At 35.0% G+C, this 26,104-nt stretch overlaps 1 protein-coding gene across 1 annotated transcript; it reads left to right on the top strand.

Annotated features, from left to right (window-relative positions):
- The first annotated feature begins 2,308 nt into the window (after positions 1–2,308).
- LOC110463895 (sodium-coupled monocarboxylate transporter 1-like) lies at positions 2,309–24,798 on the top strand. The gene is made up of 16 exons (XM_021518817.1): positions 2,309–2,859; positions 9,509–9,577; positions 11,369–11,420; positions 12,430–12,497; positions 12,894–12,974; positions 13,669–13,742; positions 14,387–14,527; positions 16,720–16,849; positions 17,177–17,265; positions 18,404–18,516; positions 18,928–18,998; positions 19,602–19,688; positions 20,127–20,368; positions 21,053–21,153; positions 22,470–22,570; positions 24,520–24,798. Exons 1-16 carry the CDS (start codon positions 2,521–2,523, stop codon positions 24,610–24,612), a joined length of 1,851 nt encoding a protein of 616 aa, XP_021374492.1. The 5' UTR covers positions 2,309–2,520; the 3' UTR covers positions 24,613–24,798.
- Positions 24,799–26,104: the final 1,306 nt, after the last annotated feature.

The following is a 26,104-nucleotide window of genomic DNA, read 5'->3' as shown; positions in this document are numbered from 1 at the left end:
TAGTGTCTGAAGGTGAAACAAGGTGACCTAGATAATCCAATTATTTAAATTAGGCGTTTTTTGCGCATGCATTCATTTGTCACAAAACGCTGCATGTTTTACCTATTTCCAACGCTATTGGGAGTTTTCTTTTTTTACCATTTTAAAATGAAGTCGCCCGCACTCTAGACGTGACCATTTACACTGAGTAAGTTGTGGAAGTTTCTGTGCGGCTGGTGAGATCAACATCTTTGTACATCTAGTGTTGATAAAAGACCTTTTCTACAATGATTAGTCTGAACTCCCGACAAGCTTTATTTTCAGTTCTGGTTTTCACAGTTTTATAGACGATAAATAATAAACGCTGACGCCATGATTCATTTGAATGTATTAAAATCATCAGCCCATTGACAGCGCTCCTAAATGTATTAATATAATTATTGATTAACTTGCAAACACTGTTAATCTATCTTTATTGAGAAGCGACACAATTTTGTAAAAAGAGAACAAAGAAAAACAATTAAAGTTATTTAATCTAAAACTCTCATAAATTTCTGAATTTGTTGCATTATTACAGGTCTTACGCCAACGATGTGTCACTCATGCAAACTGTCGGTAAAACAGAAGTTATCTTCATACTAAGACCGGTGGAACATTCTATTTGTGAGCTATGCAGACAGAAATTTTAAATATTGAGAGGTAAAATGGAAACATTTTGATGTATTCGTTAGAAAAATGTTCAATACATACCAAAACATAAATGTGTGTATTCTCATTCGACGGCCTGCTTGTTTACATTTGCAATACATGGGAGGTGTTTGGAAGAGCGTTGCACATGCATGATCTGCTGAAAAAAATAACACATGCACGCGCATGATACATTAACCAATAAAAACACGTTAATTTACATTTTCAAACATTAACAATAGTGCATTAAAGCCGTCAACACTAAGTAAGGCCGATTACAAGGAATCATGAAGTTTATACTAATGTGTTTGGCTCATGTAGTTTGATCACAAGGGTTTGTTTGCACTTTGTAAGCGGTCAGGAAACATGTCAGTTATTTACATTAGCTGTTCAATACATTTAAATGTATATCTTTCAATGTTGTTTAAACTATCTATGCCGCTACTTAATTAGCACTTTAAAAGAGAAATAAAATGGTGTTTGTGTAGTCATAGAAGACCGCGCTGGACATTCTTCAATAATTTTTCGATGTTAAACAAATGTGTACATCATATTGAAATCGCGAAAATGTCAATTAAGACCTTTCTTAAGGTAATTTCCACAAGAAATCCATACACAGACAGGCAAAAATAACAATTGAAACGCATGCATAAGTTTTGAAGTTTCTAGACAGGGGTTTGTTGATGGCATTTCTAATTTTCATTACATTTGACGGGGTTCTATCTTTTGTTGTTGTGTTTGCTCTGGTCTCAATATATCCCTGTGTGTTAACCCTTGCGTATACAAAGAACCTTTTTCCAGTTTGTGAAACATTTATACATTTCTAATTCACACTACAAGTAACCATAATCTTTACAAATGCAAATACAAACTTGGAAAAATGACACGTACGTTGTTCATGCATTGTTAACTGTTGGTAATTCTGTATTATTAAATGTTTTGAAATATTTCTAATCGAGATAACTCTAAAACTCAAATCCTACTATAATGTATAAGGTAGCATGACGCCTTAAAGACAAATTTTACTACTTCCTTTACTCAACACCGAACCATTGTGTATATGTAGGTATACTACACGAGAGAAAAGTTAAAAGCCTTACCAGCCTTATTTAACTCAGTAAAATTATGAAATTCATTTTTTTCAATATTTAAATAAATATCAGTATTTTTATGTATGATAGTCTTTATTTGGAATCCAAGGACAAGCATATATTGCTTTCAGCTTTAACAAAATTCGCAAAAAAACTCTTTTTCTGAAAATATCTAATAATGTATTAATAAGCTGCTAATGCTTGTTTTACAAGGACTGGATCCCGTACTATGAATACCTTTAGCGATAACCTGTATTTGTGCATATTGAAAGCATAGTTAGCTTACCCTTTTTTAATTTATTTTTCAAATATTATTTATCTTCATTTCCGTTTTATGAAAGCTGTATCTTTTATCTTCGTGTCATATAATATCTCAATCTATAAAACATGGTCTAAGTAATATATATATATCTCACACTTTAATCAAACGCATGTACTAACATATTTATATCTACAAATGGTTGTGTTGAATGGGCTTCGAAATAGGTTACAGTTTTTGCTGTTAAAGAGGTGAAATCTATCTTTTATCTGGACTTGTTCACCTACGTACGTACATATTTATGTGTGCAAGTTGAACGTACTTGCCAATGTGTAATCAAAATATTAGATATCTATAACGGTGTTAAATCATGGAAAGAGATACTCTGTTTTTCTCATTAGAACATGCATAAAACAGTGGAAGTATTCTTAAATCAACACTACCAGGAACTACATTTGTGTTTAAAATCTACTGCTTTTACAAATCAGTATTGTTTGTGTTATAATGGCGAACAAAACATTCCATCCAGCCGACTACGCCGTTTTTGCTGCCATGTTGGTGATCTCAGCAGGAATTGGGATTTTTCATGCTTTTTCCGGAGGAAAACAATCCACCAACAGGGAATTTCTAATGGCCGACCGTCAAATGAGATCTCTGCCAGTGGCGCTTTCCGTATTGGCCAGTTTCTTTTCTGCGTCCACCCTGTTAGGAACCCCTGCGGAGATATACCAATACGGTACCCAGTACTGGATGTCAGTGTTTGGGGCTATGCTGGCTCCTCTCACAGGGGCACTTCTGTTTGGACCCATGCTCTTCAATCTGAAAATTGTCAGCGTTTTTGAGGTAAAGTCCATATACAAACTTCATATCACCTGCGATATCTTATTTCATGCAAATTCAATGTAAAGTCATGCTTGTATTACATTGTAATTCGGGAATAGCTTAAATTAAGTAGAAAAGATATAATTGCCATGGACCGTTTCATTACTATCAAAACTTTAAAACAAAATCTTTAAGCTGATCATATGCTTCTTAAAATGCTTCCTGTTTACAGTGAAATATTTGCGAATTTTGAGAAAAAAGAAATGCCATAATTTCTTTACTGAAAATAGTAGGGTCCGCCACCTCCGCAAGCGGTAAGAGTGGTATGATTGCTATATTTCAATTCATCAATATCCCACAAGGTAGCATAGCACTGTCATTTACTGCTTTTTTAACAATGATAAAATTTGTTTAGCAATGTGAAAGGTTACCTTTCACGTCTAGTTGGTCATTGAAGATTTGTCTTGCTCAATATGTGTGACGATAAGTATAGAAAAACAACATTTCACATTTTGTGTAATGATGAAAAATTTACGGATTGCTAATTAGTTGATAATCTAAAATTAGTTTTTTTTTTTATCAAAAGTAGTACTTCTTGAAAGTCCCATACTGTCTACAGTTTCAAATTCCTCACAAATAGTATGTATAATGTTAAGAATTGCATTGACCTTTTGAAAAGAAACGGCGAAGTATTGCCTTGCTTCTCGAGATTACGTCAGGAGATCGGGAAAGGATAATTTACCCTGACCAAACCAAAGACGATGTTCGTAAAGGAATAACAAGCAAACATCACAAACATTGACGACAAACACAGCGTGGATAGTACTCATTAATGTATTATGTAACAGATAGAATCAGACAATTGATTTCAATGGTGTCCTTGGTCAGACAATTGATTGACATGGGTACTTATAGAAGTTAAATCGATATGTCAATGTTTTTATTTAGAACTGTTAATTGCATTGTGTAATATAAAAAAGTTAACGTAAAGTTTAACACCTTCCGTCTGCATTTGTTTACATACACTTTGTAAGTATTGCTTCATTCAAATCAAAAGTGTCGCTGTTGCTTTATTCGGAAAGTGCAATACTGGTTTAAGAGCAATGCTAACCCGTATGTACAATATGATCACAGAGCAATGACAATTTGTGAGAGGTATAGTTAATTATTTTGGAAATAGATAGGAGGTCAGTCAAAGTTTTATACTTTTTATTTGGAACTAGATTACATTAGTAGGAGTTTTGGTTAAGGTCAATATTTCAAAAGACTCTCCTTCATTTTTTGAAAGTCATTTAAATTCATATGATACACTCACCGTTTTAGCGTGTTAAGTGAATGTATTTGGAAAAAAACAGGATAACAAAACATGCCTTCACAAAATATCATAATATCCGGGGTAAATTTTATACAAAATGTTTTCAAACGTGTTTTTCTCGACGGGGCCAATCTTAGATATTTTTCAACGGTGGTATTTTTTATTTCAATCTCCCTTCGCCATTAGACATCTTCAAATAATATATATCTTGGATCTTATACACTGATACACAGAATTTTATTCTGCCTTTAATTTTCAGAGGTTACCGACTTTTACAAAAGAAACTGTAAAGTATTCAAATGAATAGGTAGTCTAATACACAGATACTGAGGTTTTATTCTAACTTAAGTTTTTTTACATATCGATCCGCTGTCAGTTCTAAAGAATAACTTGATGATGATTGGTGTTGGTTAGCTTTGCAAGTCAGTTGCTGATGATATCATAACTCTGTAATTATGAGTTAGTTTAAAACACATAGCTATATATGAAGTATATGGCAGGTATAACTAAGCCTGTGATTCAAATTTAAATGTTTGTATATTTGCAAAGTTGTATGTGTTTAAGTAAGTGTTCCATGTTTATCATTATGGAACTCCCTGCATGGTTTCCTGTTTTGGTTAGATATGACTTTCTTGTCAAATTCGGCAAAACTTTAAGAAAGCAGGAATAAATCGAAGGAAGCACAGATCCAAATCAGTGAGTCCGATACGCTCATCACTGCGTGTTCCTTGTCTACAATATCGTTACATGTCAGACAGTAATTATCTCGGCATCTTTACATTTGATATGTTGTATGCTGGGATCGGTCATCATTTGTTTACAGATCTTGCATGACCAAAACTCTCCTTCCAAAGGGAGATAAAATGCACTCTCGGAATACTTTGTCCGAGTTCTGCCTCTGGAGCGGGTCTCCCTCACATGCTGGGTGTCGCCTTGCGTTTGGTTTACGTTGCAATGATCGTTGTTGCCTGCCGCCATGATGCTTCAGTCAATGATACCGGCGTTTTCGTCACTCAGAACCGTGTAATAGCGCGGCTTGGAGGAGAGAAATGCCGGGTTATAATTCTTTGCCAAGCTATGGGACGAATAGGTGCATCTAAACTAGTATATTGCTTTTTTGCCGGAGCCGAGAACAAAACATACGCTGCCTTCGATTTTATCATATAAAAAACCAATGCACATTTTGATAACTTTCGTCTGTATTTGTTTACTTATACTTTGTAACGCGAGCTCCGTTCCAATATAAACTGCGGTTGCTTGGTGAAGAAAGTGTATAATGGGTTCAACAGCACAACCAGGAGGTGCAGAACGATCTTCCAGAGCAACGATAATAGGGAAATGACATCTTAATATGACATCAATATATTCTACTCTTATAAATATTGGTGCGAGGGAGCTGGATATCAAGGATATAATACAAACAAGAATACAAGAACTCAATGGTGAGGTAAATATCGGTCACTCGTCTGGTATTTCTGCTTCCTCAAGGTATTTCTATAATGTTTTTGCTCCCCTGTCATGTGGCCTGTCTCCCTGTCGCTCTGTTAAACCACTACAAATGTAGGTTTAAAGGCTGTAAAGCTAAAGTTGTAAAGCTAACCAGGCTTTTTACAACAGGGTTGTCGCTATTTACAACCCAGGCTTCACATACAAACTAGTTCTTGACGACAAATTCATTTTAATACAGATTATCAGATTAGTAAGTTGTATGTTTTAAGGTTAAAAAATAAAGAACTAACATGATCATACAAGTTATTTTGAATTTGTTTTAAGAAAAATATATTGAAGTAAACTATTACTCTCTGTATACCAATTAAAGTATTAAGATTATTTGACTTAAGCAAAGTAAATAAAACAGATTTCTGAATTGAAAACTTTAATGCCATCGACATAAATTTGAACTAGCAGAAAAAGCAACGCGAGCAAATGGAAGAAAAAATCGAGTGAGTGATAATATAAAGGGGAGACGCTAGAAAGTTCAGAAACAATATATCAATGGGGATACTAGGAGGAAACAAAAATACAAGCCAGAGAACGAGGATTTTTCTCCTCGTTGTGCTATCGTATTATTGCTTAATCTCGATACCCACTTTCACTCTAATCAGACCCCAAACGATTTTCGCGTAGCAAATAAACATCACAAATACATATTAGTGTTACACCGTGAATGCAAACATTGATGATAAACACTGCGTGGCAAGTACTTGAATACTGTATTATGTAACAGCTAGGAACACACGACAGGGTAGCCTATACCGGTTGTGTATATATTCCGTTCGATTAACATTTCAGGACTGTTTTGATTTGCAATTGTATTTTTATTTCCTCCAGGAAAGGTACTTAAATACAAGCTTTTATCGGTTTTTGAATATAATAGTGTCGTATTAAGCTATGCCATTGATTGGTAAAGCTACATTTAGAAATATAAATCAATATGTCAATATTGTATTTTTTATATAAAAAAAGTTTGTCGTATCAAATAAAAGCCAACGTACTTTTAACACCTTTTTCTGGGTTTTTTAATCATTCTTTTTAATGACAGCTTCATTCCGATATAAATCACTGTTGCTTGGTTCTGAAAGTTCATAATGGGTTCAACAACATTTTTGTCCTGTTATAACCAGATGGTGAAGAGTGGTCTCACTGAGCAACGATCATATGGTAACGATATTTTAATCTGAAATCAATATATACGGCTCATATTAAATATTGTAACGGGGGGTTTTAAGCGTTTGACACGAATAGGGGTACGAGAACAGAATGGCGAGGAAAATCTCGCTCTTTGGTTCAGAATGTGTCCTCGCTCAAGGTAAATCTATTGCGTTATTTCTCAATCGCCGTGTTGCCTGCCTCCAAGTCAATCTGTCGAACCCCTAGAAAAGAAACTTTAGTTTTGGCTTTCAGTAATTTATAATATATATAATGCATAAAAGTTTCACCTTAAATTGCTGTTAAGCATACCAGATTTTCTCAACATGATCGTTGATATTGACTGCCCAGGCATCCAAAGTAGTTCTTAACGACAAATTTAATTTTTGATACAGATGATTTAGTTTGTACATAAGTTGCGTGTTTAAAAGATAACAAATAAAGAACAAACATGAAAATGCAATTTTTGAAATCTACAATTATATATATTTACCAAAACCTAGCACCTAAACTATAACAAATATAGCACAGTTATTTTGGTTTTAATTTGAACAAAAAAAGATATAAAATGGAAAGTTTAAGATACTTTGACTTACAAAGAAATTAAAACATGTTTTCTGAATTGAATAATTTTGTTCCATTAAATACCTTTAAAAAAGAGATAGTAACGCGAGAAAAAGAAAGTTTAAGTAAATTGTAAAAAAAACGAAGTGCGAGGAGGACGGGGGAGCGGGGCAGTTCAAATGAGTACTTGAGAATAGCGACACAGCAATATCTAAGTAAAATTATATTCAGAGAACCAATACAGGCTGGCGAGAGAGTACTTTGGTCAGCACTGTGTACTCGTGCTCGCTGTCATGCTCTCGATACATCAAGTGACCGAGAATACTTCACCCTGACCGGACCCCAAACGATTTTCGCATCGGAACAACAAAAACGCTTCACAAACACATATTAGTGTTACAACGTCTACACAAACATTGGTGACAAACACTGCGTGACAAGTACTCGAATACTGTACTATGTAATATGTAGACACAAGGCCAGCTGACAATGGCTTGTATGGTTTTCGTTGGACGAACATATAATGACAGTTATGATATTGGAATAATTTCCTCCAGAAAGAGACTTGGATACAAGTTTCCATTGAGTTTTGATTTTAATAGTGTCCTTCAAGGCCATGCCATTGAATGATACAGGTACTGTAATATGTCAATATTTTATACTTGCAAAAGTCAGTGTACAGTCTGACACCTTTTTGTGTTTGTTTACTGATACTTTTGTGGCGACAGTTTTTTCTAATTTAAATTGTTGTAGATCGGAAAGTGCATACCAGGTTCAACAGCATGTTTGTCTCGATATAACCTTGTGTAAAATATCTCAACAGTAATAACAGGATAACGACGTCTTATTATGAAACCAATAAAATACTCGAATAGAATAATGTTGTTTTAAAATCCTACTTTAGTGTAACCGTAGTAATCTAGCCATATTCGTACTCATAAACAAGAGGCCCATGGGCCCTACCGGTCACCTGATTTCTGATATATTTATACAGGGAGTTGATTTTTGTTTTTAAAACATAAACAGAAATATAATTCAAAGTGACAAAAAAAAACCGATAAAACCACCTTATTCAATATCTACCATACAGATTTAAGACTGAAAAGTGTTTGAAACTAGCACCTCTGATTCTAAACAAGGAAAATGAAGGATTTTAGCACACTAACTTCTTTTGGCCCCGCCCTACAACCCTTGGGAGTAAAGCTGGCTCAAATTTTTCAAAGTATCAAACTGTCAACTCAGGGTTAAAATTCCAATCAAGTTATCAACATGTAATATCCAAAGTTTCATTTGCCAATATAAACAATAATAAATGTTGCCCCTTTTAGTCAATTCGACCCTTTTTGGCCCCACCCAATAGCCCCGGGGGGTCAGTCAGGGCTGATATGTGCGTACCATCAAACTGCTACCCAATACTGATAATGCTAACCTTAATTGAATTACCTCCAATGGCAATTAAACAAATGTTGGTCCAAAATGTGATTTCCCTATATAAACTATAGTAAAGTTTCTTGACCCCAGGGTCAAGAAATTCACAATTTTGGTAAAGCGCCTTAAGACCCTTCCATCTATGAAGAGTATTTGATTCTACCATATCTGGGTCTTGAGAAGAAGATTTTTTTAAATTTCAGTCAGTTCGGCCTTTTTTGGCCCCAACCATGTGCTTTAAAACAGTAAAGCCTTACTCGTTGATATTTGTTTTAGCACTAAGGTTGCCTTGAAGACGACGGCAATATCACCTTCTGACTGATTTGAACGTGAATAAGAATGTCGTATACAGCATGAATAAGCTATTACGCTAGAATATTTTGAAGCGTCTTACCAGATTCCAGTTACTGCGCAATGCCGATGTCGAAATCAACTGTTAAAGACGCGTAGTCTTCACAGAACGGCGATTAAGTGCGCAACATTTGGGGAAAAAATGTTTCTTTGTATAGTCGCATTATGCGAGTTGTGGGTTCAATAACGTCGGAATTAGTCATTACGGTTTATATGTTGTATTGCTTGTGTTCAGTGGCACTGGAAATAAGTAGTTTCTATCTGGGAGATATCGAATGCTTAAGTACATATATTAATCAGTTGCATATGATATTTATACGTTTGCGAGAATGTAATGTAAGCAAATCTTGTGTTTATTTACAGTACCTTGAAATACGATTCAATTCGAAGTCAGTTCGACTGTTTGGAGCGACCTTGTTTCTACTGCGCGCTGTGAGTATGTCTACAATGATAACAAACCTAACTGAAACCACAAAAAAGTGATACATTACTGATGCCATACAATGCGATAATGAATCACAAAAGAAAACATTCTATTGTTCGGTACACTATTTAGAATATTTGCTTGTTGGGTTCTTCCACTGGGACTTTCTTTTTCTACGAGAGATGATTTTTTATTGGCCTGATTCGCCGCCATAGAATGTCACAAATACACGTGTATTGATCGTCGTTTGTTTTATGGAAATATTTCCCGACATGCGGCTCATCGTTAATGCTTTAATATTGATTTTACAGATAAAAGAACATTGCAGTGTCTAATTATACGAAGATTCCTTTTATTCTTAGAGGGTTTTCTTTCAGAGATTGGTTATTTGATTTCAGTTTTAATAAGTTATTTGGCTCTGTGAAGACCTTTCAGAAATCACATTTATACAGGGGGTTATCTTTTGAATGAAATAATGGAATAGTTTTCGTGTTACAAACTATGTTTGGCGTGAGCTTGTCAATGAAATGCAGAAAATCTAAACACAAAGCATAAGAGAGAAAATCTACCAAAACTGAATTACAAATACTCTGGTCCAGAGTACAGTAAGTCATAAGATATTGATTTATATCATAATCAACATCAGAAACATCGATTAAGTTAATTTACTTTTACCTCATTGCGTTCTTCATACGTTTATATCTATGTCGTCCTGCCATTATTTGCTACTGCATTCCAAACAATCAGCGATCTGAGTCAAGCGTGCGTTTTTGACGAGCTTTGCAATAAAAAGCAGTTTTACTGCACGGTACAAAATAACGTTTTCGGACAAAAATTTCAAAGTATGATTTTTTCATATAAATGAGATCAGTTTATATAATAGCGTATCTAAATGAATGTAATTGATCACATGTCCTTGAAATAAAACTGTTACATTTGTATGTGCCTTCGTAACATTAATCTCAGGAAACACATAAAAATGTTTCCCTACCGCTGAGGCAATGAATTCTTAACGCCATTGAATTCTATAATGAATACACATTTGTTACACTGAGGATTATAGATATGTAATTTCGTTATTATATTTTCACTATATACTAAACGACGGAATAGTGTGAAGTGTGTGCATAGTTTTTATTTTTTTACTTTTGATAAATACCACATTTGTCCAAGGATTTCAATCGAGTACAAAGTTACCAGATTGTAACTCTTGATTGGCGAATAACGGTACGGATTAAAAGGTTGTTTCTACTGTATATATTCCATGTATTCTATCATAATATAAATTGCAAAAACTTCACATTAGTAGTATGTGATATGAGATGAATATAAATGAATAAGTGCATAGAATATACAATATAAAGAAAAATGCCGTTATCTCTATTTTACCTAGTGGCTATGACAGACCAGACAATGAGAAAGTAATTGGCGTGTATCAATTAAGCCATTATCTTTAAACATTTTAATTTAGCCTTATATAAGAAACAGATCCCTTCCACTTGACGTACGGTTCGATAATAAGTATTAAGGGGGATGTAACCGTGATTTTAGGTCAAACAGCTACGTATGTAAAACATTAATGATCAGGTTATATTTTGTTTATAAAGTAGAATGACAAGAACTCCGGGTCTTTAAATATGTAGGAAAATGTATGCATACATTCATAAGCGCTGTCAGTACACACTTTGTGACGTAACAGCAGTCTCTATTTTTATATTAGGAGGGGGAGATGAAAGGTCCAATTGCACAGTTTATCTGTGTCCTGAAACAATATTGAACTATGTTTATTGTATTTACAGACTCTTGGTATGGGTATCGTTCTGTACGGACCTTCCACGGCTTTAAGTGCGGGTAAATATAACAGTTTAGTGATGATGCACCTGAATAGACATCAATATAGAATCGTCAAGATATTTTGAAAAATTATTTTTTTCTATTGATTTGGTGGTAAAGTGAATATTAACATACCTTCATATCAGATTTCCATCTGGACCATAACTTGTTAGTCATATCGAGTTAAACAATGCATTCACAAACAAACTTATGAGTCGTTATGACCCTGAACTCCTTTATCATTCTTTGAAATTAAACAATTTCGAAGAAATATCAGCAACAACTAAAACACTATCGCTTCATCGGAACAGGATGTGATCTGTTATTTGTTTTGATGTAGTGAAGTGTGATCACTCTTGCTAGAAATTTAAGCCTTTACCAAGTTGGGCAGCGCTACTTTGTGGTATAACGTTTTGCCAAATTCGAGTACGAGGAACAGGGATATATTACTACTTGTTTCACGTTCATTAGCTATGTATGAACGAATCGAAGGCATCATTACATAGATAATACAGCTCTATCCGGCTTCCTTCTGTACAAAGGTGTAAACGACCCCTGGACATTTTCTGCATATGGGCTGCAAATGCGTCCACATAACATGCACTTTTTATCGACCATTTTTTTCCTAGATTTATCAAATTAAGATGAAATGGTAACGGGTGTGATGTTTTTATTTTTTAACATATACAAAACCTGCACAAATTCATATTCGTGTGAACATTTATATGTCAAAACTCAAGAGGAAATTCCCCTTTGTTTTTGCTTCCATGTGCTGTTCGGTCTGACGTTATAATGATATCAAAACGAAAAATGCTAATATATTATTACAGTGCATATCAGCTTTAGTTTATTATAAATACTGAAAATATGAGATACCGTTGTTGAGGATTGAAAACACAGTGATAAACTGAAACAGCGTTTGTTGATATACTATCTGAGTTTCCCAGTATAGGAGTTCTCGTTAGTGGGTCTGACCATTCTAGGTCAGCGATTTCATTGTGAGTTGTTTGTGTCATTTTATTTTTAGTTACCAACTTCCCTGTTTGGGCAATCATTCTCATGGTTGGCGGGGTATGCACATTCTATACGACATTGGTAAGTACTAACTGTGTAAGTTGGAAAAGCAGGTGTTTTGTTTATATGAAACGGATGTCGAAGACTCAATGTGTCCTGTGCAAATGCAACGAAAAACACTTTTTTCGATATTTAAACGCTCTGGTATATGCACAACATATCACTTAATAAACAGATTATATAACAAATATTTGTTCATTCGAGCATCACTAATCCAGGTACCATTAATCCGGTTATTCCGTTATCTGGTCAGTTTAAGAAGCTATTTTTTACAAACTTTTCCCAGTAATCATGCCATTTTTTACAAACTTTTCCCAGTAAGCATGCCATTCCAAGCGTTAACAACGTTTGCTAGAGTTGGAGGTTGTGGGAATATTAAGGCGCCACTGTAAACCTCTCTCTTTTCCACTCTCAAAGGGAGGTATGAGAGCCGTGATCTGGACCGACGTGTTCCAGACAGTTGTAATGCTGGCCGGTATGGTAGCTGTCTTGATACAGGTTAGTATACATGTGTACATCTATGTTCCTTTATTCACTCTTTTTCACCTTACACTCGTTTCACTTTCAGTTCTCTTCATTCTTTCATTTTCATTCGTTCAATAATTATTGCTCATATTCATGATATTCATGTGAAGTATACCAGCATTTATGTCTGATTTCTAATGCTGATGGCTAGAGTACACTTGTATTACATCGAACACGTTATATTAAGATAATGTAAACACCTCTACTTTGAATAAATATATTTACATAAATATTGTTATCAGAATATGTTTCTGTAGGCTTTCACACCTCGGTACGTTCTCCTGAATCTTTATCCTTGATGATAACAATCATGTTATAACGTCAACCCTTTGTCACCAGCGCTTCCGCAAAACTGCTTAATACTCAATAAGGTATGCGTTTTATTTTCAGTATTATAGAGTGACTGTCCACACCTAATGACTGTGGTCGTTGATGAGACAATACTTTAAGATACATGTAGTATGAATCATGTTTGCCCCTGTTTTCATTCTAATATTTCGCTGTGAAAGAAAAAAGTAGCCTTTGAGATAGCAAAACTTTTTTACTTAATTTGTATTTTTTTTAAGTTTTATTGATTTAACACTTTCGCTTTAAACAGTACCACGATAACAACACAATACTTGAAGAAATTTCACATTCTTTAATGTGGTTGCTGTTGTCGTTGCAGGGATCTATTCGAATTGGAGGACTGACTGAAATATGGAAAATTGCGTACGATGGTAACAGAATAGAGTTTTTCAAGTACGTTTTAAAGACTATATTAAGGCAGATCTCTTTCAAAGAGACGTTAAATACTTTTTCTTATGTTTAGATGAAATATTAATATAAAAAGGGCATTATGTCGTATTCTGGTGACAGGGTAGGGTAGAAATGCAGAGGGGAAAGACGAGGACTCGAACCCCGGTCTTTATGTCATTGTCTTCCTAATCAAAATACCTCAATAACAAGTTATATACAAATCGAAGTTAATTGAAGGTAACTGTATGTACGAAAATTGCTATTGAAGCATCCAGTGTTTTACCTGCAGTGAGACAGGGCTCTTTAAGTGTTACATGGGTATAGGTGAAAAAAATAGCAATCGAGAAGATATAATAGGCAATATGTTTACACAAACATAACCTTTATTATAACATTAACTGTACAGTAGATATTATTTTGTAGTAATTTCAATATTCACATCAGTTCCTTCAGTTCAAAAACGTATTTTACTTAAATATTCTTTGCATTACAGACGGAAAATCATTGCTGACATATTACATCTTCAATTATGTTTCGTTTTCTTACAATCTATTAAAACAAGCATGCCATAAAGTCTGCTCTTCGCACGATAATAACACCCCTCCAATTAAACCCGTTATTAATAAGATACTTCATATTTTGTTCAGCTTTGACCCAGACCCTCAAGTTCGTCACTCGTTCTGGTCACTTGTCGTCGGTATATATTTTGTATGGCTACCACCGTACACGGTCGACCAACAGATGGTACAGAGATTCTCGTCAGCCAAGTCCCTGAAGGACGCGAAATTGTGAGTATCGTGTGTTCTAATGGTAAAATGCAGGTTTGTTGTCAATCTTTACAAAGGAAAAATGAAACGTTTCGAATGGTGTCATGTAATATATATACTATATTACAATTTTGGATATAAACCGTTTAATAATTTATTCAATGCTTACAATGGAATGCCGTCAAATAAATGACGCATGACAACACTGTTATTACCAGTAAATAGATACTAATGAAGACCATTTACTCGAAGCTTGCTATTTCTGTAAATATTCGTATTGAACTCAACCGAATCTCCTTCTATAATAAGCGACAGTATACATAATTTACCGGTACGTGTCACGAGGTTAATGAAATTTAATACAACCTTTTCATGATACCATTGAAACATATTTAATAACAAGCAATGTAGCGATAATCTAAGAGGACTAAACCCTCTTTTATACATTGATGTCACTGCTGATGACATATTTTGATATCTATCCTATCATATGTACATATCTTTGGCCATGCGACCAGATACATGGAACAGGATAATATATTCGAGTTTGACTTCGATTTTTTGTCTTTGTGTGCTGATCCTGTTATATATATTTTCTTACTACTTTCCCTTTCAAGATAAGCTAAAAAATCTCATTATCATCATGAAGTGTAAGCTTATCAAAACCTCACTGATTTACAGTGAAATCAAATCACCGTATAAATTGCTTAAATTGATTGTATGAATTGCATGCATATGAATTAAACATGTAAAACGCCTTAGAGTGGCCTATTTTCCCTAGATAAATGTAGGACGCTATATTAAGTTATTTGTATATAGCTAAAAGCGATCTGTCTTTTGAGCTATATTTTGCCTTTTTATTTCCTTCTAGATATACTGGGCCCATCTTCTAGATATACTGGGCCAATCTTCTAGATATACTGGGCCCATCTTCTAGATATACTGGGCCCATCTTCTAGATATACTGGGCCCATCTTCTTTTTGAATCTTTATTTTTGGAATCCTCAACATATTGATTCAAAAGCGTGATAAAACGGAGCAATTTTCTTTTCCATTACTTCTTTGCTGGCTATCGTCAAATTGAACTTTGATATTTCCTGAATGTCAATATAAATGTCACCTGATAAAGCCCTATAAATCATCATACTAATGATGCCCAAACTTAAGAGATAGCAACATATGTCCAATCTGAGGCATGCAATTTGACCTGATTGGGAAGTATTGATTATTATGAGGAGTTAATGAATATTTTTTAGTCAATGAAGGTATTCCGTTTGTTTACTATTCAAATATAATGGATATATTGTTTAGTTAACAGCATGGTTGGTATTTCCAATTACCTATTTGTATCACAGTCATCGGTTAATGTGCTCTGTCGTTCAGGTTAAGCCATGCAATCCTAATTATGTTACAAAAGTGCAATATTACTATCGGGGTTCATTTAAAAAACGTTAAACATCACCTCTCATTTTCAACTTTTGTAAGCATTTTATCATTCTTAAAATGATTTGATTAATTAAACCAATGTATGTTTTTTATTAATCATATAAAGGCCTACCTGTTACCCCAGCCTAGGATGATAACATGTCAAAGTGGATTCGTGCTCAAGAGCTTGCTCCTACTATGATAATTTCCGTGTATAGATGACACCGCTTAAGCACAGGGCACAAGCTTTCCCAAGGGGCAGGTTGATGAAGACTGTTGACAAACTTTATGGTCACCGATATGACAGTTAGGAAATAAGCTATTTATTTGCGTGAAATGAAGGTCGATATTTTTTGTTGTTGCCCATTAGTTAACCTTGTTGTTGTGTTGCCACTAATCCTGTTATTTCCACGACGACGTGACATACGTTCGATCTGACCTAGATTTACAAGGCGTCTGTGAACCGTCAGGATATTGAGCCCGAAGTGTTGTTTTGTTGACATTTCGGTACTCACTTTTATATTTAAAGAAAATGTCAAATCAGAATTTTAGAAATTGGAATATAGGACGACGTATATACAATGTATATGTAGAGTTAAGCATTTAGTCTATTGAATGAAAACTGAAACAAAGCGATCATATAGCGTTCCATTCGTGAGACTGTCCAAATGCATTTTCATGAATATTCATTATGGAAATATCATGTCTTTTGACAAGATGGCCAGTCATTAAAGATACTTTAGTTCGTTACACGTTCGTTTGCCTTTAACATGTCTTGTATATTTCAGTGCTTTGCTGTGTAACATTCCTGGAATGTTCGTTCTCATCACTCTTTGTTCTTTGGTGGGTGTGGTTTTGTATGCAAATTATGCCACGTGCGATCCTCTGAAAAACAACGATGTCCAAAACGTAAACCAGGTAAAAATTTAAAAGTACTATTACACGTCATAGTATAACTGACACACATTCTTGTACGCAATGATGTTAGCAGTATTTTCCAAAATCTTGGCCTATCAATATCCCATACGTATTTGTGCGCCGAATTTTATTCATGTACATTTGTTTATGCAACTTAATGCAATTCGTCAAAAAATTGAATTGAGCATGCAAACCCCCAACTATCTATACAGTGGCAAATTATATATAAATTAAGAACTAAAAGGAAATAATTCAGTCTGAAGAACAAAATTGTAATTTCAAATGAGAGCAATAAGCATGTATTAAAACACTGATGTTATATTTCAGCTTTTACCATACTTCGTCATGGAGATATTTGCAGATTTACCTGGCTTACCTGGCCTGTTTGTGGCCTGTATATTTAGTGGTGCGCTCAGGTAAGATATACTTTTTTGTGATTTATTGAATAATTTAGAAAAAAATATTTCTAAGAATAAGATGAGGAGGAGAAAAGATACTATGTCGGGTTGCTCACAATAAATTCAGTGAATATAGACATTTTCTTTATGCGAAATTTCTCCCATTTCAAGCACATCACGGATTTGTATAAAACAAACCACCTGACTATTTAACAAAATGCACACAAAAAAACCCCAAAAGCGTGAAAAACTTAAACTTATTTGTCAGTAAGAAAAAATGATTAATGAAATGACGGGAAATTATCCCATACTTGCCCGTGAAAGACAGGAATTGACCCGTGAAAAGATAACCCTGTCTTTTCCTCAGGAAAGACAGCCTACATGCGCTATGACATCATGACGTTAATAATTAACTGATGAATGGAATTGCTGCCAGGCAAGTCCGTCAAATGACGTCGCCGTTTGAAATAGTTCCGTTGTTTTTACTGTTCAATTTTCATTCGTTTTGTACTCATTATAAGATATATTAACTGATTATTAAATAAAAATATCACCCCATCATTTGGAACCCCTATTCATGTAAGTTGACTTACAAATTTCAATAGTTTTGGCAATGTTTTAGATGACATGTTTGCGTTGTTTTGTTGTAAAATGATCAGACTGGGATCTGGATTAACTCGAGGCTGATGACTTCTATATTCAGTGCTGATCATATATACTGGGGTATGGTTTAACAATGTTAAACCGCGCTGATCATATATACTGGGGTATGGTTTAACAATGTTATACGTGCTGATCATATATACTGGGGTAGGGTTTAACAATGTTATACTGCGCTGATCATATATACTGGGGTAGGGTTTAACAATGTTATACCGCTCTGATCATATATACTGGGGTAGGGTTTAACAATGTTATACTGCGCCGATCATATATACTGGGGTAGGGTTTAACAATGTTATACCGCGCTGAGCATATATCCTGGGGTAGGGTTTAACAATGTTATACCGCGCTGATCATATATACTGAGGTAGGGTTTAACAATGTTATACCGCGCTGATCATATATACTGGGGTAGGGTTTAACAATGTTATACCGCGCTGATCATATATACTGGGATAGGGTTTAACAATGTTATACCGCACACTATTCACAGTTCAGTGTCATCCATGTTGAATTCTTTGGCGGCTGTGATGTGGGAGGACTTCCTCAAAGTTAGGATAAAGCGTGTGGAGGAGGCAACAGCTACACGGATAACAAAGTCTCTCGGTAATATCTAATTTTAGCTTTAACATCATAAGTAAAGCCTCCTTGCTATGCTTCTTGATTCATTTGCCACATCGCTGAATCCCTACGTAGTCAACCTCTTTCTTAAAACATTTTTTCATGTTTCAATGCCCCCTTTGATACTTTTACTGTATATTTGTGGAAGTTTAACTATTTTTACTTTGAAACTAATTCTGCCTACTTTCTCGCTTAATTTAATCTTTATATTTCAATGTTCTATTTCCTTATTCCTAACATGCACCAATTGTGTTTCTTTTCTTATTATACAACATGCCTAACTATATGGTTTTATTTTCGCCAATATTTATTTCTTTATCCTTCACCGCATTTCGTACTTTTCAATATCTACTGACCTACGCTGAACTTTTCTTTCCCACGATACCAAATAAACAGCTGTAATGTTTGGTTGTTTGGGAGTTGGGATGGCATTTGTCGTGGAACAAATGGGAGGAACTGTCCTTCAGGTACGAATGGCTAGCACATGATACTCCATGTGTGTTCCTCATATCATACCTTTATTATCATTACTACTAACTCTACTATTATTTATTTATACCTCAACTTTAAGATTTGTGCGCAGTTTTCTTTCTAAAAAGAAAAAAAGTAACAATAATACTAATATGATTATACATATATAATACATTGAACGAATAATATTTTTTACGAATAAAGAATAAATATAAATCATGCAAAAAATAGTATACCTGATACTATGTGAAAAAATTGAAGATACCTTTTTATAGAAGAATTACTTTTTGTAATTAAAGTGTTTTACAAACCTTTCATCCGTGCGTCTTTAAGCCACTGGAACATTGTGTTTAAGATTTGTAACCGCCAAATTTGGCAGTTTTACGTATCACTTACATACATAATAGCATGTGTTATGCGTTTGTGATATGTACTTATCTGATTGCAACTATGGAAAGTTCCGAACGTGTTTAATGCCTGAATAACGACCACAATGCTCATTACTTTAAGATCAAGCAATTTTGCCAAATATTATCGAGAACCTTTCTTTCAATACTAAGATTTCATTGGTGTAACACCATCATGTGTTTGTATTTTAGGCCTCCTTGACCTTCAATGGTGCTATAGGCGCTCCTTTAGTCGGCGTATTCATTCTGGGGGCGTGCTTTACCAGTGCAAACTGGATTGTAAGTTGTAATGTTGTATCCATCCAAGCCCACGCGTTAGCTCAAAATAGGCATAACAACAAGCCAAGGTTTAAAGCGTTTGAAAACTTTTGAATCTTGGTAGATTGTAGTCAAGAATTGTATAAATAAATTATTCAAATATTTGTATAATTCCATATACACACAAAAAACCCAGAATGAAATTTAAATCTCCACACGAACATTCAACAATGGCATTATGTACCGCAAATACATCAAAATAAAAGGGAAGATATCATGAACGTAGAAAACAAAAAGACTTAACCAGGTCAAAAGTCAATGTTTCCATGAAATATCACATGTCAATCCATGAACACATGTCAGTAATGGGTGGTCCAGGATATGGTAAACACGTCTAAAGATGCCAAAATCGCAAAGTTTATATCTAACAGTTGTTTTAACGTTAACCTTTAACTGCAGGGTGCTCTGGCTGGTGGCGTCATGGGATTCGTTTTTCCAATATGGCTAGGAATCGGAAAGTACGTCAGACAGCCACAAAATTTCAAACTTTCAACGAGCACCGCGGGTTGCTTTGCTGAAAACCAGACGTCGACGTCATTACTGAACACTACACTGTCCATGGTATCTTCAATCCCCACAGTCACAGAATCAATGTCAGAACTGTCGACCTGTGATGGAAGCATGCCCATATCTGCAGAGCTGTACGTTGAAAATGACACAGTGCAAGCTGAGAACGATATTTATCAGCCTGACATTTTAATAATATGCAAGTTTTACATTTTACATTAAAATAGGTTTAATTGAAAGCAATTCAAATTATATATTTTTAATTGTAATTGTACACTGAGTGATGTACACCTGACTTTACATTTTTTAATGTTGAATTAAACAAATGCAACAAATATTTCTTTATTCTATTTGTATGTTGAGTTATTTTATAAACTGGTTGTATACGGACCTGGTATAGGTCTGAGGAGCTTTAGGTAGCGTCAGTCTGAGGGCCGATTACTTTGTAATACATCATTAAAATTGTCTGACAGTGCGCTTCCTTTTTGTTTCAACAATAATGATTATACCATTTGTATAGTATAATGCTGGATCTTTGCTTACATGTCTGATGCATAACGTACATACTGGCATAAAATCGGGCTTGTTGCAACCCGTTTTGTGACTTCATGAAGGAGGAACGCAATACGTCATAAATAATCCCGTGTTGTGTTGTTATTTCTGAGTTAAATTAAATCATAATACATGCGAGTTTAGATCCCTGACGCTAAGTTTTGTGTATTTTTTTATCAATGCTATTTATAATAGATTGAGCTGTCTTAAATCATACTTAAGATACAAATAGTAAGTAGCGGTATATTGCTTGGTCTCATTTTCAGGACTGGTCTAGATAAGCTGTATGGTGTGTCCTACATATGGTTCAGTTCAATAGGTATTCTCACAGTGGTGGTCATCGGTCTTGTGGTCAGCTTGATGACCGGTAAGTATTCCTCTCTCATTCTAACTCTGTTTTTATGTTTAAGGTGCACGGGCTTCCCCGCTGTGATATATGTATATCCCTTCAAAACGATTTGATTATTTTGACACGTGTAAAATGTTTATTATAACAGTTCAAATAATGCCACCATTTGTCCAATCAGATTTTGGCATTAAAAGGAATCTGGCGGAAAATTGAGTGAGCCATACAAGAATTGCAAAGAAAAACCACGAAGGGGACGTCGAAATATATGTAGCTGATATAGCTTATGAAATATGGTTCATTATATCTGTTTTAAACTGGGCAAGAATTGTGAACATGATATCAAATGTCAGTAAAGCAACATAAGTAGGGTTATATATCTATATAATGAACATGGATTTTATCAATCATCTGACGTGACGCAGGGTCGAATTGCTATATACATATTAGTGTATTGTTTAGTATTCGTATTGATGTTCCTGTGCAGAATCAATAAAAGAATACCTGGCTATACCCCAAGGAATATAGTATGAGGCGATTACCTGGGGCCTGTTTGTTAGGCGAAACAACCGGTACGTCCGTTTTTAAATGTAACATTTTTAGGTAAAATCCTGGCGGACCTGCAAAAGTTTATGTAGGCCTTGCAGGGCTTGGTCAATGCTCGTCTGAAAGCAGATTCAGATTACTGGGTCCGACCTTATTTCGGTGAAACGAACAAATCTGGTCCAACCGGTTCAACTGTTCGGACCGCGATCAACGAAAACGGCCCTAGTCTTTCTTTTGGGTTGTATATCCCTTGGCTGTGGTGCGAGTTCATTAAACCCCTTCCCCTTTTCCACAGTTGGTGTATCCATCAATCATTGATATGTCATTAAGAGTTCTGTAGCCAACAATGTCATGCACTCTGAAATCAGGAGATTACAATCCCAAGTTTGGTGATAAATAAGTTATGCCACGTTAGAGAATGAAATATCAATTAGCTTCATAAAAAGGTATTGTTTTTCAAAATAAAGACAAATTGTACAAAAAAGCATGCATATTTATGTTTGTACTGTCCCAGAGTGGTCGATTATACAGTCCCAGGTAATATATAGAAATATGTATTCCGGTTTAATGATTCATATGATACACTGAAAATAATAGAAACCTACCTTCGGTTTTATAAATATACTCGACGGATATTGGAGGTGTTGTGTTGATTGCTAGCTAGCAATTTACTCCATTTTATTCCTTTTTAAACCTGATTTGTATTTTCATGAAAAATTAACAGGCGAATTCTGACGTATATTCTTATGATTAATTTTTTAACTTTATATTCGTTTTGCTCTAATTTAAAGGTAAAACTGAAGAAGATAAAGTACCTGAAAATCTACAATTGCATTTCTGGAAACGACTGTATGCATTAATATCGCATTCTTCCAGAAACAAAGAGACAGTTGTAAGTAAATTTATGAAACAGAGACCGTGCTACACCATGATTTAGATGATCTATACGTTGTACATATCTTTTATTCGTCATATACCTTCCGGTACTTTGGTTTTACTTTGTGATAATAGGATATGTATTTATGTGACACTGGCATGCTCCATAGAGGTACCAGACACTAAGATATTTCTTCAGACCGGATATCTATATATGCTCCATAGAGGAACCAGACACTAAGATATTTCTTCAGACCGGATATATATCTATATGCTCCATAGAGGAACCAAACACTAAGATATTTCTTCAGACCGGATATATATCTGTATGCTCCATAGAGGAACCAAACACTAAGATATTTCTTCAGACCGGATATATATATCTTTGCTCCATAGAGGAACCAGACACTTAGTTATTTCTTCAGACCGGATATATATCTATATGCTCCATAGAGAAACCAGACACTAAGATATTTCTTCAGACCGGATATATATCTATATGCTCCATAGAGGAACCAGACACTAAGATATTTCTTCAGACCGGATTTATATCTATATGCTCCATAGAAGAACCAAACACTAAGATATTTCTTCAGACCGGATATATATATATACTCCATAGAGGAACCAAACACTAAGATATTTCTTCAGACCGGATATATATATATGCTCCATAGAGGTACCAGACACTAAAATATTTCTTCAGACCGGATATCTATATATGCTCCATAGAGGAACCAGACACTAAGATATTTCTTCAGACCGGATTTATATCTATATGCTCCATAGAAGAACCAAAAACTAAGATATTTCTTCAGACCGGATATATATCTATATGCTCCATAGAGGACCCAGACACTAAGATATTTCTTCAGACCGGATATTATATATATATGCTCCATAGAGGTACCAGACACTAAAATATTTCTTCAGACCGGATATCTATATATGCTCCATAGAGGAACCAGACACTAAGATATTTCTTCAGACTGGATATATATCTATATGCTCCATAGAGGAACCAGACACTAAGATATTTCTTCAGACTGGATATATATCTATATGCTCCATAGAGGAACCAGACGCTAAGATAATTCTTCAGACCGGATATATATCTATATGCTCAATAGAGGAACCAGACACTAAGATATTTCTTCAGACCGGATTTATATCTATATGCTCCATAGAAGAACCAAAAACTAAGATATTTCTTCAGACCGGATATATATATATGCTCCATAGAGGTACCAGACACTAAAATATTTCTTCAGACCGGATATATATATATATGCTCATAGAGGAACCAAACACTAAGATATTTCTTCAGACCGGATATATATATACTCCATAGAGGAACCAAACACTAAGATATTTCTTCAGACCGGATATCTATATATGCTCCATAGAGGTATCGGGATATTACTATCACTTTGAGTGCGCCTCGATCTGGGGTTTAAGGGTAAACTTGTAACGATGTATTTTAGTATATTACGTTGCATGATAAAAATTACGAAAATATATTTCCTTGGCTATATACAAACATAGCCCAGCAGTATCCGGAATGTTGTGTTACACCGATAGTAAACGGTGTTTCAAGCTTTGTAACAGTTATTGTGAATCAAGAAGCTTTGGGTGCTTTCATTTGGTATTAATTGTAAGTATGACAGCTAACTGGAAACAGTTAATCCCTTCGATAGTTAATTTATAGTCTCTACTTGACATTTATAATGAATACGACTGCCAAATGCGAGTTGGCAATAGTTTGATATCATTATCAATACAGTTTCATGCTTAAATTATGTCTCAAATTGACCTTTCCGTACTCACCGTCTACCGATATACGTCACGTGTTAATGTGTAATCGTTTGATGAAAGAGGGATTAACATGGATATTTAACAGTGTTTTCTCAAACATGAACATTATACAAACTTCAATTAATCTAATGTATTTTCGTATGTTTTCAGGAGGAAGAGGAGATTGCAGGAATAAAAAGTGCACATGACGAAGAATTGACAGACGAGTATGTCAGCGTTGATGATGCAACAACATCGTTGTAAAACGTCATTACTTTTATTGTTATTGGTATACGTCCAAGGTGTAAACACATGCACCAGTGTACAGATATTATCCAATCAGAAAATACCAATATGCATTTCGACATATTACCTATGAACTGTCTCATTAAGACCATTCGGACACATGCATGTACATAATGCGTATATACGTGTTCAATTAAAACAATTACCTTGCTATTTGTGTATCCTTTATTACCTGTAATAGAATCCACCTGTGTCACTGAGCTAGCGCTGTACATTGTGTATCGTTATATTGACACTTCCATTGTGTAGCCTCTAAACACAAACATATTGCTTACACGGCATTATTAACAGGGGGAGTAGGCTTTCAAATACTTAAACACCCAATGTACCCTATTTCGTGACCAGCCCAAGTAGGAACTACATTATGCTTCTACAACAATTAAATCCAAAGTCAAAGGGACTTATGACGCTTCATAGTAAATATTGTTTAAATCTACATAGATGTTGTTTATTGGTTATAGGGATCGATTTCACCTGTCTCTATGTTATTACCCAGAGACTAATTCTACACTACAGGACCAGAGCCCTAGAGTAATCCTGGCAGATCTCTGAATGCTTTGCAAGCAAGCGATTGGTTATTGGATGGCGATCTAGACAGTTTCATGACAAGCACTTATGATGTGTTATGTGTCGTTATAGGGCGTAGATCGCTTCCGTTTCCATGCAAGTACAAAGGGACCCTAAGTTTAACCTGACAAACATTACCATTAAAGGTACATGTAGCATTGGTGAATTTTGTCTGTTATAGGGTTGAGATCTCAAGTGATTTCAAATATGACCAAATTTCCCTTTTGGGTCTCGTCCCTGAGTAGGGAATGAACTACAGGTCAAATTATTATAGCAAAGATGTCTTTGTCGAATGATATCCAGCACGAGTGTAGCAGTTAAAGGTCCAAATATGATTTTTAAGAATGGCATCATTTTCACCTATCCTTTTAGACGCCATACTGCATCCAGAGGGTAGCACTCTCTGCTTACCAAAGAAGGCTGTGTATACACTTTGCTTTATAATTCCCATCCGTAACAAAGAAGAAGGATTTTAAAGACTCATCTCTATTCCAAACAGTGGTCCCTGTTCTTCTGTCCACAAAGAGAGGGAAGGGGTCATAATTGTACCTTTTTTTACACAATATCTTTTACCTTTCCCACAAATGTACTAAAATGTATTAACACTGTACTGAATTTAAAGATTAAGCTCTAATTCTCCCTACGGAGCCCCACTCCCTATGATCTTGTTGGTCACACACTCCTTTTAAACAGAAGGATTTAATTATTAACAAATATTTCCTTATTGGGCCTGTTTCCTTTGTTCCTAGGGGCGGCCACTCCCTCAATTTGTACACAATTGAGTTCCCTTGGTCCAAGGATGTTACAGAGCAAATTTGACCACATCCCCATTATTCATACAAAAGAAGAGGGATAATAAAGGTTTCCGTTAAAGTGCCCCGCC

This window comes from Mizuhopecten yessoensis, unplaced genomic scaffold (genome assembly GCF_002113885.1).
Source record: "Mizuhopecten yessoensis strain PY_sf001 unplaced genomic scaffold, ASM211388v2 scaffold10939, whole genome shotgun sequence".
NCBI classification, from domain to species: domain Eukaryota; kingdom Metazoa; phylum Mollusca; class Bivalvia; order Pectinida; family Pectinidae; genus Mizuhopecten; species Mizuhopecten yessoensis.
This window is presented reverse-complemented; position numbering and strand designations above follow the sequence as displayed.

Bases quoted from the DNA above. Each gene is read 5' to 3' on its own strand.
- LOC110463895 (XM_021518817.1), top strand. From the start codon at position 2,521: ATGGCGAACAAAACATTCCATCCAGCCGACTACGCCGTTTTTGCTGCC. The intron at 11,421-12,429 runs GTAAATATAACA...TTTTATTTTTAG, and splicing joins TTCCACGGCTTTAAGTGCGG to TTACCAACTTCCCTGTTTGG. The intron at 18,999-19,601 runs GTACGAATGGCT...TTTGTATTTTAG, and splicing joins TGGGAGGAACTGTCCTTCAG to GCCTCCTTGACCTTCAATGG.